This window comes from Hoplias malabaricus, chromosome 12 (genome assembly GCF_029633855.1).
Source record: "Hoplias malabaricus isolate fHopMal1 chromosome 12, fHopMal1.hap1, whole genome shotgun sequence".
Taxonomy (NCBI): Eukaryota; Metazoa; Chordata; class Actinopteri; order Characiformes; family Erythrinidae; genus Hoplias; species Hoplias malabaricus.
The window spans coordinates 14751482-14765235 of record NC_089811.1 but is presented as its reverse complement, the minus strand read 5'-3'; the positions used below and the strand labels follow the sequence as shown (position 1 = coordinate 14765235).

General features: G+C 34.4%; 1 protein-coding gene across 1 annotated transcript; it reads right to left on the bottom strand.

The window, feature by feature from the left end:
- Positions 1–2: 2 nt before the first annotated feature.
- On the bottom strand, positions 3–13108 carry ifngr2 (interferon gamma receptor 2). Its single transcript, XM_066686533.1, has 7 exons — positions 12966–13108; positions 7668–7779; positions 6508–6671; positions 4881–5035; positions 4106–4247; positions 1569–1723; positions 3–858 (listed from the first exon to the last, which is right to left on the bottom strand). The coding sequence occupies exons 1-7, from the start codon at positions 13018–13020 to the stop codon at positions 736–738; spliced, it is 906 nt and encodes a 301-aa protein (XP_066542630.1). The 5' UTR covers positions 13021–13108; the 3' UTR covers positions 3–735.
- Between the last annotated feature and the right edge of the window lie 646 nt (positions 13109–13754).

Below are 13754 nucleotides of genomic sequence, written 5' to 3'. Positions count from 1 at the left end.
CAAAATTTATAAGATTGTATATTTACACACTGGTAAAAAAACAAAAAATGACAAGGAAATGTCATTAGCTGAAAGCAGAACTTTAGATGCTGCTAGAAATCCTGCCACAAGCGTTTACAGAACAAAAGGAGTTCATTGCTTGCTTTAAATTAATAACAATTATCAAAAAAATGCACATAAATCCAACATTTACTAATGAAGGTGTTTTAGTTTGTCTAGGCCTTAATGATAAATTACTGGGCTTATATTTAACACCTCCAATTTTATCCCAATAGTTAGACCCCACTATGTTTTTGATATTTACAAATACAGAACAAATAAGATTTTGTTTTTCCTGTTTCCTGTGCTGTAGATGTTTTAATTACAAATTAGCTCTTAGATCTCTGACCAGTTTAGTAATAAACCAGTTAGTGTCTCATAATAGTTACATAATGAAAATAAGAATTCAGATATTTGCTTACATGAACACACCTAATTTTCCCCAAAGTACCCAGCATAGCAGCTTAAAAATTGCCAGAATCTTATCTAACTAATAAAATGAACACTAACAAAACCTCAGCAAACAGGTAAAAAATTTGTGACAACATCAGTTGTAAAAAGTGCTCTATAAATAACATTAAATTGATTTTAAGGGAAAGGTGCAAAATACAATGATAAAACACAGTAAGAAAAAATATGAAATATAAAACAATGGTGATGCTGTAAAAACTGTGTGGCAAGCAGTTCAGAACAGATCTAATCATTCCTTTCATTACTGATGCCCTCTTCTTCATCTATTATCTGTTCAGGTACAAGGATTATAAAGTCTTGGCTGACAACACAAGCAGGTTCACAGTGAGAAAATTCCCCAGAAAAAAACTGTAGAAAGAAAAAAAATAAACAGTTGTGTTTATCGTTCATTGTGCAATGCATTTGATTAATACAATACCTTAATAGTTTTCACTGAGCATCTTTAAAAACAAGTTCAACAGTCATATTAGAAATCATCCTTGTTTACACAAGCACTATTACACAGCTATCTAACAGTTATTAACAGAAATAAATTTCACGAACAAGATTCTAAATCCTCATATATTTAACAACGCAATTTACTGGCACACAAGGATTAAAGAAAAAAACTATTCAGTTAAATAATGATCACGTTTCCTTTATTGATCATAAAGAAAATTGCTGCATCACAGTACTATATATAGTTATATGTATAGTTTACAGAAGTACAAAATGTTTGAGCAAATATTGTGTCAGATGTTTATATTCTTGTGTGTTAGTTTTGTGTTTTTACTGTATTATGTATTGTGCTTATTGTCCTGTGTTTATTTAATTTATCTCTTGACTCCACACCCCCAATAATTTCAGCAAACCCTGAGTACTACCAATACAGGTAACACTATAAATTGGCAAGTGTGAAAAGGTATTTTAGGTAATATCAAGCCTTGTAAGGCTCACAGATCTTTTTCATATACCTCCCCCCACCACTTACCATCTACCCTTACCATGAACCAATTCTACAGTTACAAACCATTAGTATTAATAATAATAATAATAATAATAATAATAATAATGTGTACCTCATGAAAATGATCTGGAATATCCAAAGGTGGCTGAAGAAATGTTTTTATTTTCTTGTAATTCTTGTAAACAAAGTAAAGACAAATTCCAAAGGTGGCAAATGCTGCGACTACTAGCAGACCTGACAATATGACACGAAGGGTTCGCGCTCCAGCTGGATAAAGAAAAACAGAACAAATAGTAAATAAAAGTGCTAGAATTTCCTTTTTTTAAACAGCTTTCAACACACTAAAGCGTCTAATTCACTACTGTATGTAACCTGATTACTTCCTGTGCCATTTTTATCAAATCCAAAATTTCCTCTCAACCAAAAGTGTGTTTTAATTTCCTTGCATTTTTTTGGTTTTCAAACACATTGTGTAATTTTTATTAATTGATGAAAAGTGCAAAATGTTGTCATAGTTCAAATGGACTCAAAGTTTTACTTAGTTCTCATCTAGTCTCTTTCTTTGTGTAAAATATATGATAAAAAATATTTTAATGTTTCTATAATTAAATTAACACACACACACACACACATATATATATATATATATATATATATATTTTTTTTTTTTTAAGGAATAACAATACACAATTTATGTATTCCTTATGTACTACAATCACTTATGTTTGAGGTGATGTAAACATTAATTGTCTACATTTCAAGGACTATACAATTAATAAAGTATTACAAAGGTAGGTTAAAAGGAACCCAGCTGGTATCACATGTAAGCTTAATATGATGGAATTACCCTAAAGTATTAAGAGGTCTTGTTAAAAATGTAAAAAAAAAAATTTGCTTAATTATTTTGAGGGAAAAAAAAAAAATATATATATATAAATTAATTAATAAATAACATAAAAAAAATAAAAATCCCACAGTACACTAAAAACCATTGTTTTTGCTGTTGTGGCAAACTCTGGGTAGTGACATCGAATGGTTGCACTGGCATTTCACTCTGGATCACACAGGCCTACTGTTCAACATTTTCAATCTGAGCCAGATTTCTGAAACCACTGACAATGACACACACCAGAAGAGTCAAAATAATGATGAGCAGATGCGTGTAACATAGAGCATAGAGCGAAACAGCTTGTGTTGTTGTGGAAGCTGTGTGCCTGTATAACAGAGACACGCTGTGCACTTACAAACTGCTGGACTATTTGGAGCTGATCCATCAGATTCTTCCACGACCACTAAGGCTGTAACTTATGGAGAGAGATTAGTCTCAAAATACTTAACAAATGCGTAAATTTTAATCCACCAATTCACAAATATATTTCACTATCCACAAATATATACATCCCAATCTGTGTCTCATGGTCTGCAATTTGTACAAATTCGCCTACTAGCCACATTTGTAGATGAGGATGCATTTGTGTGTGATTTGCGTATAATACAAAAGGAAAGTCTCAAAACCTGCAAGAGGAAATGTAAAAATAAACATCGCAAAGAACACACAAGTGACTTGATCCACAAATGCAGATTCAGCAATTTACAAATACATTTTAAATTTGAGACTGTGACTTTACAAATATATGCAATGTAAATTTAAATATTTATTTTCGCATACAATTATGATATATCTATGAAACGTATTTTTTAATTTAACTGTATTTGTACAAATTGCAGACTGTGAGACAGATTGGGATTTATTTATTTGTGAATTGTGAAACATATTTGTGTTTCATTGGTGAATTTACATTTAAGCATTTGTCAAGTATTTTGAGACTAATCTCTCTCCATAGTACACTTTCTGGGTCCATCAATGAGGCAGAAGCCACTGATGGTAAACTTTGTCGGCTGAACTCCAGGAGAGAATCAGTTTATGTTCACAGTTCTTATCACAGTCCTTAATCCACATTCTGGGGCATTTGTGCTTTCATCACTTCACTCTGGGTTTTGTTTTAGTCTATCAGTCCATTTTCTCAGCAGTTGTGATGAATCAAATGAATTAAATGCCTCCTGGAGTGAAGTGAAGATAGCAAAGTTGAGGGGCTTTTTTTTTTGCCAATCATGGCTTCCATACTTTTTAATGATGTCAATCTTTTCTCTGCACTTCAAATGGAAATGACAAAAACAGCAACACACTGTGGCAAGATTGTCTTTAAGATAACTGCTTTCAAGTTTAGCACTCTGCAGACATTTGACGTCATCCGCCCAAAAGCCACTGCACATCTCAAATAATGATTGCGTTCCAATTAATAACATTTTTTTGTGTTTATAATAACATTTTAAATAATTTAGGGTAACTCCATTATAAACGATATAAGACAAAAGTGTTATTCACAGTATTCACACTAATAAAATAAAATAAAAAAAATCAAAAAGCAATTGGCCAGAACTGAACAGATGAGGGACGTATGTATGTTTACTTCTCATAATTGTTTTGAAAAAACAATATTTGTGCCACATGGAATATAAAATAGTTAGCAAAACAGAAGTTTTGTTAACACCTGATAAAAAGAAGTTTGTGGGAAAACCAGCACAGTGTAATAGCCATCACAATAAAATAAAAGCATAATCAAGAATGGTACAAAATACATCACTTACATGTTTCAGGGATTGTTTCGCACAGTATATGGCTGGGTTTTCCATAGGATTTTTTGAAATACAAATACTCAACCTGAAAACAGTATTTCTCTCCTGATTCAAGATCCTCTATTGTTAGAGACCGCCCATTTACATTAAGGTCCTGGACAGAAAAGATAAATTAGAATTTTTGATGTGTCTTCTTAAACAGTTTAAAATTCTACAGTATAAGGCAGTAATATTTTTTATATTTTTAATAATCTTTGTAAATGCTTGAAAAGTGCAATATACATTTAAATTATTATTATTACTATTATTACATTGTACTGACTTTTTTGATTAAAGAAAAAAGCATAAAAGAGACGTACAAAATATCACATATTTGAACCATTTCTAGACATGTCAAGTCTTGAAGTCATAAGTTATAATAAATATGGATTTTTATACAAACAATATCTCTGCTGTGGTTCTGATTAAACAGGTTTCTATGCTTTCACAGAAATTTTCTACATCAAAATTCCAGATATCAAACTCCAAAGACAGATATCAACAGCAAAAGTTGTTTTGTTACTGTGTCTACAGAGCAATACATATAGTCTTTGGCAACCTACATCAGCCTAAATATGCATGCTATCAGAAATAAATGACAATAAATTGTTGTAAATATACTTTTTACATCACTAACAAATCTCTCATCATAGCAAAAAAATAATAATAATAATAATAAAATAAATAAATAAATAAAAATAAAAATCACAGTTTATTTCATTTACTTCATTATCATGCAAAATCAGACCTGTTTATCAATGAAAGTGGTTTCTTTCCAGTACTGTGCTTTGAATGTGATGTGGCCTCCAAATTTTTCCTTCAGACTCTTGTCTTTATAGTCCATCCACAGAAGCACTTTGTTGTTTCTTAACGTCAGGTTAAACAGGGGAGCACATGTGCCAGCTGTGATATAGTTAGAGCAGGTTGTTAGAATCAGTGAGTGAAGATAAAACTTGTGAAACTTGTATATTATATTCATTCATTACACACAGATTGATATATTCCAGGTGTTTATTTCTTTACAGACAACTAATGAAAACCCCAAATTCAGTATCTCAGAAAATTTGAATATTTCTTAAGACCAATACAAAAAAGGATTTTTAGAAATGGTAGCCAACTGAAAAGTATGAGCATGTACAGCACTCAATACTTAGTTTGGGCTCCTTTTGCCTGAATTACTGCAGCAATGCGACATGGCATGGAGTCGATCAGTCTGTGGCACTGCTCAGGTGTTATGAGAGCCCAGGTCGATCTGATAGTGGCTTTTCTGCATTGTTGGGTCTGGCGTATTGAAAATCTATGGCGTTAAGGTCAGGTGAGTTTGCTGACCAATTAAGAACAGGGATACCATGGTCCTTAAACCAGGTACTGGTAGCTGTGACACTGTGTGCAGATGCCAAGTCCTGTTGGAAAATTAAATCTGCCTCTCCATAAATTCAGTCAGCAGCAGGAAGCATGAGGTGCTCTAAAACATCCTGGTAGATGGCTGCATTGACCTTGGATCTCAGTGGACCAACACCAGCAGATGACATGGCACCCCAAACCATCACTGACTGTGGACACTTTACACTGGACCTCAAGCAACATGGATTCTGTGCCTCTCCTCTGTTCCTCCAGACTATGGGACCTTGATTTCCCAGAAATTTCATCAGAGAACATAACTGTGGACCAGCAGCAGTCCAGTCCTTATTGGAAGCGAGATGCTTCTGACGCTGTCTCTTGTTCAAGAGTGGCTTGACACAAGGAATGCGACAACTGAAACCCATGTCTTTCATACGTCTGTGCGTGGTGGTTCTTGGAGCACTGACTCCAGCTGTAGTCCAGTCTTTGTGAATCTCCCTCACATTTTTGAATGGGCTTTGTTTCACAGTCCTCTCCAGGGTGCGGTTATCTTTTCCTTCCCTTCACCTCTCTATTAATGTGCTTCCACACAGCTCTGTGAACAGCCAGCCTCTTTAGCAATGACCTTTTGTGTCTTGCTCTGCTTGTGTAAGGGGTCAGTCTTTTGGACAACTGTCAAGTCAGCAGTCTTCCCCATGATTGTGGAACCTATAGAACTAGACTGAGAAACCATTTAAAGGCCTTTGCAGGTGTTTTGAGTTAATTAGCTGATTAGAGTGTGGCACCAGGTGTCTTCAATATTGAACCTTTGCACAATATTCTAATTTTCTGAGATACTGAATTTGGCGTCTTCATTAGTTGTCAGTTATAATCATCAAATTAAAAGAAATAAACACTTGAAATATATATATATATATATATATATATATATATGTGTGTGTGTGTGTTTGTGTGTAATGTATAACAACATAACACAGCTGTATAACAACATAAATACACAAAACCTTTCAGTTAAGATTAAATCGGAGGCTTACTGTGTTGGCACTGGACCTGCTCTGAATGCTTCCAATCTGATGTTAGATTTGCTGTCTCTGCTCGCACACGAAATATCTTCCCATAAAAATCTTCGGAAGCAGCTGTAAAGTTGAACTGCATCTGACTACAGCCACAAACATTCTGCCACTCTTGCTCTGGTAAACTAAGGTAAAAATGCAGGATTTATTATTAAAAATATATAGATAGAATTATGTATGTGTGAGAAATAAAGAAAATGAAAATACAAGAAATCTGAAAATATAGTCTTGCATTATGAACCCATTGATTCTCTTGGCCTTCTGTTTACAGGAATACCCATTGTCCCAAGTCTGAAATAGCTTCAACATACAGTGTGATTTGCTTTTTAAGCATTTCTAAGCAGTGGTTTGTTGCCATAAGTAATTCTTATTCATAAACCATTTGTTGTTAAATTTGCCATTTCCCCATTTTGTTTGGATTGTAAACTTGCATTCCTAAGGCCTTAAACCCCAGAACCACCATGGTGCATGGGCCAAGCCAGATATAAATAATTAATATCCCAAAGGGGATCACATCTTTTTTCCAAAAAATACTTAAATTTGTAAGAAAGTGTTAAAAATGTTTTTAACCTATTATCATGCAAAAAAGGAAATTACTTCCCATTACAGTTCCCATTGACATTTAGTCATTCTGCAACACACTCTAGCCCTGCCAACTTCTCTTTCTTGGCCACTGCTGTCTTGCTGTCCTGAAACTGTCAGGTGTTACCAGTCATAGTTCTGAAAAGAATTACTACTCTACCTAAATAGAGTATAAATATTTTTATACACTCATTAACAACCATCTGCAACGTCTATAGTTTAAAATGCATAAAAAACAATATACATATTATAGCAACACTGGAAATGTTACAGCTATGATTTAACAGTACTTGACTAGGACAGTTGTACCTTTTTTTTTTTTTAAATGTTGTATGATAGCAAATATATGCTGTTCTCTGGAAGAGTTATGTTAACCAATCTTCAAGACTGATGTACATAACTCGTATGGAAATATCAGTGCACTGATGTTTTAATCTTGATAAATAAAAAGTGAATGCAGACACATTCAGTTAACACACTCATTTTCATCTTATAATACATGATGCTGAGATAAACATGATGATAAACAATGGACTTACGTGTTATACTGCACAGTGTATGTTACGTTATTTTCTCTTTCTGAAGAAGTCCACGACAACACTGATGACCTGACTGTAATTTTTTTGGGGTCTGTTAGTTTAGTTGACCATCCTGAAATCAGAAATGGGCTGAATGTAAACAAAAAATGCAATATTCTCACAAGCACATTCAAAGCTCAAGTGTTAATTTTCATCTGGAGTACTTGGGTATGCTACTATATAAAACAGCTATTGTATACACTTGTAAATTTAGGCAAGGCTGTAAAAAGTGGACAGCTCTTACTAATAATAATAATTTAAGATTAACTTAACTGTAAGCAGGTTTAAAATACAAAACAAAGTGTCCTGGGGTAGATTTTCTGTCCAAATTACTTTGCTATCTAGATTCACTTACAATGTGAATTGTAAAGAAAACAATTGTAATGAATAATAATATTTGTTTCCTCTAAAGAAACAAACTAGGAGTATGAGCAAAACTATGACATGTACACAATACCATGACATCTATTCAATTCTAATCAAATCAAATTTATTTATATATATGATGTCATGATGATATAGAATTCTAATCTATACCCCAGAGCTTTTGGTTGCAGCCAATTTGTTAGGAAATTTGTTTTCAAGAAGACATATGAACAGACAAACACTGGTAGAGAGCAATGCTTTTAAAATCAGAAAATTATTCTACATTATAGAAAAAAGTTTAATTTTATTTTCCACAATCAGTTTGATAAAAATGAAGTTGATCTCCTCCTTGGATCACCACCTTAACATGGTGGAGGAGTTTCTGTGCCTGCATGAGCCTAGGAGCTGTGCTGTTGGGAGCATTAGCCGCTGGTATGGTCCTCCAAAGCAAATTGATGTGCCAGAAAAAGTGTGATCCAAGAGACCCCATGAAAAAAAATAATAAGGACACAGTTTCCCTTGCCTGAAATAGGGTTACTGGTTTCCTATGACGCCACTGCCTTCTTACAGAATCATTATTCAAGAATGTGGGAAATTTTTATCCATTAAAAAAATGATGCCTTAGACTTCCTAGGCAAATTCGAACAACACACTGACATTCATCCTTCTACTCTAGCCCCAGGTATTTGAGATAAGATTAAGAATAAAAATGCTAACAAGGCTGAAAGAAAACAGGCATTGTTGGATGTTTTGGGAGCAAGAGTCATTAACTGGAAAAAGATCACAGGGGTTACCATGCCAAAGGGGATCACCCTATTGCTTTCTCAGAGAGATTCACGGACGCTTATGTAACCTATAGTGGTATTAGTGACATTACTACACAGGATCAGAGATTTAAGTCCACTCTGATTGGTGCATAAAATTGCAAACAGCAATGGAGACAGTGAGCACAGGGAACTTATGAATTATGGGCTGCTCTAGGTGAATTGCAAGCAACAATAGATAAACTGAGCATAGACAACTGTGAATTACAGGCTGCTCTAGGAAGAATAGACTGTAAATCTGTTCACAGTTCTGCATAGGAATCACAGGACTCTGTGACATCAATAACTCTGACACTAAGCAGTTACAGCAGTGTGATAAGAACCTTATCACACAGGAGCTAGGTGTGAAGGCAGTTTTCATACAAAAATATAAACAATTATGCTTCACATCATTATTTAGTGTTACAATTATTATTAGGGAAAAACATGAGTGACTCTGAAGAAGGGCTTTGAGCAGAATCACAATATTTAGAATGTGGGGATTAAACCTAAAAGTGAAGACTCCCTATTCCCCAACAAAGAGGTTAGCGCTTCCTTGCTTCTCTTTGAGTCAAGAACTCTCAAAGCTAAGTAGGGACAGAAGTAGCACTATTTAATATGTTGAAGTCCACAGTTATGGCTATACTATATAAAAATACTGCCATTGCTTTGTTTATTCATTTTCAGGAAATGTCGAGTGAGTGTTGGAGGATTTTCTGAAGCCATGGTGGATAAAGGGATGCCAGCTGACAAGACCTTACTCCACTCTGCAACCTGAAACTAACTGAAATACAGATAACGATGGAAGATGCAACACTGAAAGCATTCATCTCTCCCACAGTCATAATGAACTCAAATAAAAACAAAAAGTGCTTTCAAAAAGGGGGGAGAGATTTTAGGATTTATCATTATTATTATTATTTTTTTTAGATTTTTTTAGATTTCTTCAAAGCTGAGGCTAGTGTCTAATATATAATGTTGTGGTGTGTGTGATTAGTTTTCACATTACTATTTCCTCAAGCACTTAAAACTTGGTGTGGAGTCTGCAGTAATGCGGACTCTGTACTAGTCTACTTTGGTGAAGAGAGAGCTGAGCCAAAAAGCAAAGCTCTCGATTTACCGTTCAATCTATGTCACAACACTCACCTACGGCCATGAGCTTTGGGTAATGACCGCACAAGTGGATAAGATGGGTGATTTGTTACAGACAAATGCTCTCCCTCAGCTAGAGGGAGGGGCAGATAAATGTGCTTCTCATTTGTTACTTTTATTCAGCCAATCCACAGCCAGAGTTAGCTGGCTATCATTTACTGCAGTAGCCAATAGAGTCACAGTCCCGCCTACAGCGGGTTGTTTTGCTGCAGTCCTGAGCATAACAGGTCAGTCCTGAAACACTGGGCAGTGCCACCTGGTGTGGCTTGTTTGCCTGCTGGCCACATTTGTGGATCAGTCTGCATTTGTATTTGGATCGGGTGAAATATGAAAGGAAAGTCTCAAAATCCAAAAACCCGCGAGAGGAAATGAACAAATGCACGTCACAGAAAACACGTGAGTGACTTGATCAACAAATGCAGATTCTACAATTTAGAAATACATTTTAAATTTGAGACAGTGACTTTACAAATATATGAAATGTAAATGTAAATAAATGTATATTTTTCACATGAATTTATATCTCTGAAAAGAACAAAAAACATGTATTTATAAATTGAACTGCATTTGTACAAACTGACAAGACAAGACACAGATTGGGATTTATTCATTTGTGAATAGTAAAACATAATTGTGACTTGTGTTTAATTTGTGGATTAACATTTATGCATTTGTAAAGTATATTGTGACTAATCTCTCTCCATACAGAAGGACTAAATCCAGAGGCAAAATTAGAGAAAAACTAAGCAAGAATTCTGTACATGTGAAGACATAATAGAAGAAAACACTTAGTTTAACACAGCGCCACCCATCCTTCTCCTTCTGTTACAAGGGCAGAGAGCTGCTGTGATGTACAAGTTTCCACTTGTAGCATATTTAATTGACCTCTTCTCGTTTTTAATTTCTTTGAAAACTCTTACTGCTCCTAAATTTTATATGTTCTTATAAATGTATAATTGTGTTTAAAACATTCAGCTTAGACCTAGTAGTATCTCTAAAATTATTAGTAATTGTTTTAAATAATTTTGTGTTATTTGTGGTATTTCAAGTAAATGTGCATGCACATGCACAAATTCATGCACAAAAACATGCACAAATTCAACATGTTTCTGTAAAATTATAGGTGTTACTTGGAGGTTCTGATTTGATAATGGGTGGTACTTTGTCCCAAATTTTTAAAACCACTGTACTAGAGCTACAAAGATAAAACAACACAAGTTACTGGAAGACATTTTGGCTGTCGTTATTTTTGTTAATTTTAAACAACATTAATTTCTTGTGGCTCCACTGCAGAACTTATGAAAGCAAGCTTCGGACATCACATAGATTTTCCAGCCTACATGGAGGGTTAACTAGGAAATTTTTAGATCTAAATTCCGGACAAATAACACTGTGTCTCAAGCCTGGTTCTTGATTACTGGGAATAATTCACCACACACTATTACACTACACATTTCAGAAACCATACCACCACTAGACAGGGCATCACCCATTTTAATGAATCAGTGTGAAAGAAGAAATTGAGGCAAAAACTGCAATCATGCAGTTCACAAAATGGCAGGACTTCCTTAAAATGCTTTAAACAAGAGAAATTAAAATGTAGGATTATCAGTGGTCCCCCTGACAGTAAAACCGACCACTTAACCGCAAGACTATATTAATAAAGTTTTTTAAATTGTTTATTTATATGAATCATTTACACCATAAACAGCACACTTCGTGGCCTGTTGTTTGTGAAACAGTAAACTCACATTAAACTTTGTTCAGATAAAAAGTCAGACTGTTGTTTGTATTGTCCATCAGTCAGCATCATACTTACCAGTTTCACCAGATATTAATATTCATTACATTTGTGAATAGAACACTTCTAGATACTCAAAACCATCAAAAATGTCTAGGATGAAATAAAAAGTCACCTGTTAAACTGTTAAGATCCTATACACAGTGATTATAACCCCTGGATTGGATTTTTTTTTTTTTAAACAGAGCCGTCACTGTAAAATCCCTGTAGATCTTGAAAACCAACCAAACGCCTGCAATCAGTTCAGTGTCACTTGTAATATAGATAATGATATACAGATAGAGACAGTTCGCTATACAGCCATAAGACACTATGCCTACTAAAAAGAAAATAAATATCCATCAGTATCCGTATATAGTATCTGTTTCTATATAATTTTTCAGTTTTCAGCAGAGTAGTCACAGTAAAACTCCTGTAAATATTAAAGCCAATCAAATATGTCATCAGTGATATTAAAAGTGATTATATAGTGACAGTTAACTAGCTACATAACAGTAAAAAAAATACACATGGGAATCTTTCAGTGACTAACCAAATTTTAATGGTTTCTACAGACTTTTTTTCAGTGGATAACGTACTTGTGATTGATATGTTAGTGATTATTATTATCATCGTCTGTTAAAGCAATAGTATGCTTTACACTAGCTATAAATAACAACAAAACAGGCTCTTTATAAACTGTGACTGTTTTTATAAACTGTGCCTTTCTTATTAAATTTTGTGTTGGTCTGAAAAAAGCCTCAAAATATACCACAAGGTACAGAGAGGAAGATATATTCGTAGCCGTGTTCTTTATCTTTTAAGTATTCACAATCTGCTTCAAAGTAGAATTAGACTGTTGATATCGCTATCTTGAAAGATCCACCCAAATCGTTCAACTATCCTGAAATAGATAGAGTGCTAATTCGAACTCATTTAATATATTATTAGATTGAAACTGACCTAGTTCGGTTTCTGATGTATTCACCGTATTATCTTGGGTGTTTATGATGATTTATTGATCCAGTTTGAAGTTGTTAGCAAAATTAGCTACCAATTGCACAACTTCGTGTTTAACGTTACCGTTAGCTGAAGCTTTAGCACTATTTTTTAATGAAAATATCTTGTATTTCTGAAACATGCGAGTCAGGACCTTACCGTAGCCGATAATAAGGACGAGCAGACATTGAATTATCTGGTATTTCCAATCCATAACGGAGGGTGGATTAACAGAGCCATAAAAAAGCCATTATTTTATTTCACACGCTGGGAATCTCCGCTTCCTTCTTACATCTCTGACCGCCCCCTCAATGTTACTGGTTCCGCTACAAAAGAAAAGTGAAAATACAGCCTTGTTTCTTGCTTCGTGTTTTGTTTTAAAGCAGCGTTTTATGCTAACGTCTACATTGTCTTATAACATCCTTAAGTTTTGTTTTTGTTGATTTGTTGTGATAAAGTCGTGACATTCCTCACGTTTTCGTGGGCATGTGTGAAAAAAAAGTATTTCACACCTCTGTGGTTTTTGTGGACAGACGTGTTAACCGTGATAGTGTTAAGATGAGTTGGAAACCCCATGCGCGTATACATAGGCTTTTCGGGACTTTACATAGACTTCCTTTTATTTGATGAAAGCTTACCCTAAGTTATTTATCTACAAGCCTAACTCTAAACCTAATCTTACTCAAACTATAAACAGGCATTCCCCTGACATATTAATTATGCACGTTTTAGGGATCACATGCCTGAAATAGGTGTAAACAAATGTTGGTTCCCAAAACGTGTTATGTACGTTTGTTTTCAAACGTTGTCGGGACATTCCCAGCTAACAAAATGATGTCTATACGACGTTGAAAGGACGTCAAAAATATACGGACGTTATTTTCTAGGGTCCCAGAACGTTTCAACGGCAAAACCACGTCTATAGGACGTTCTCAGAATGTCTTAAAA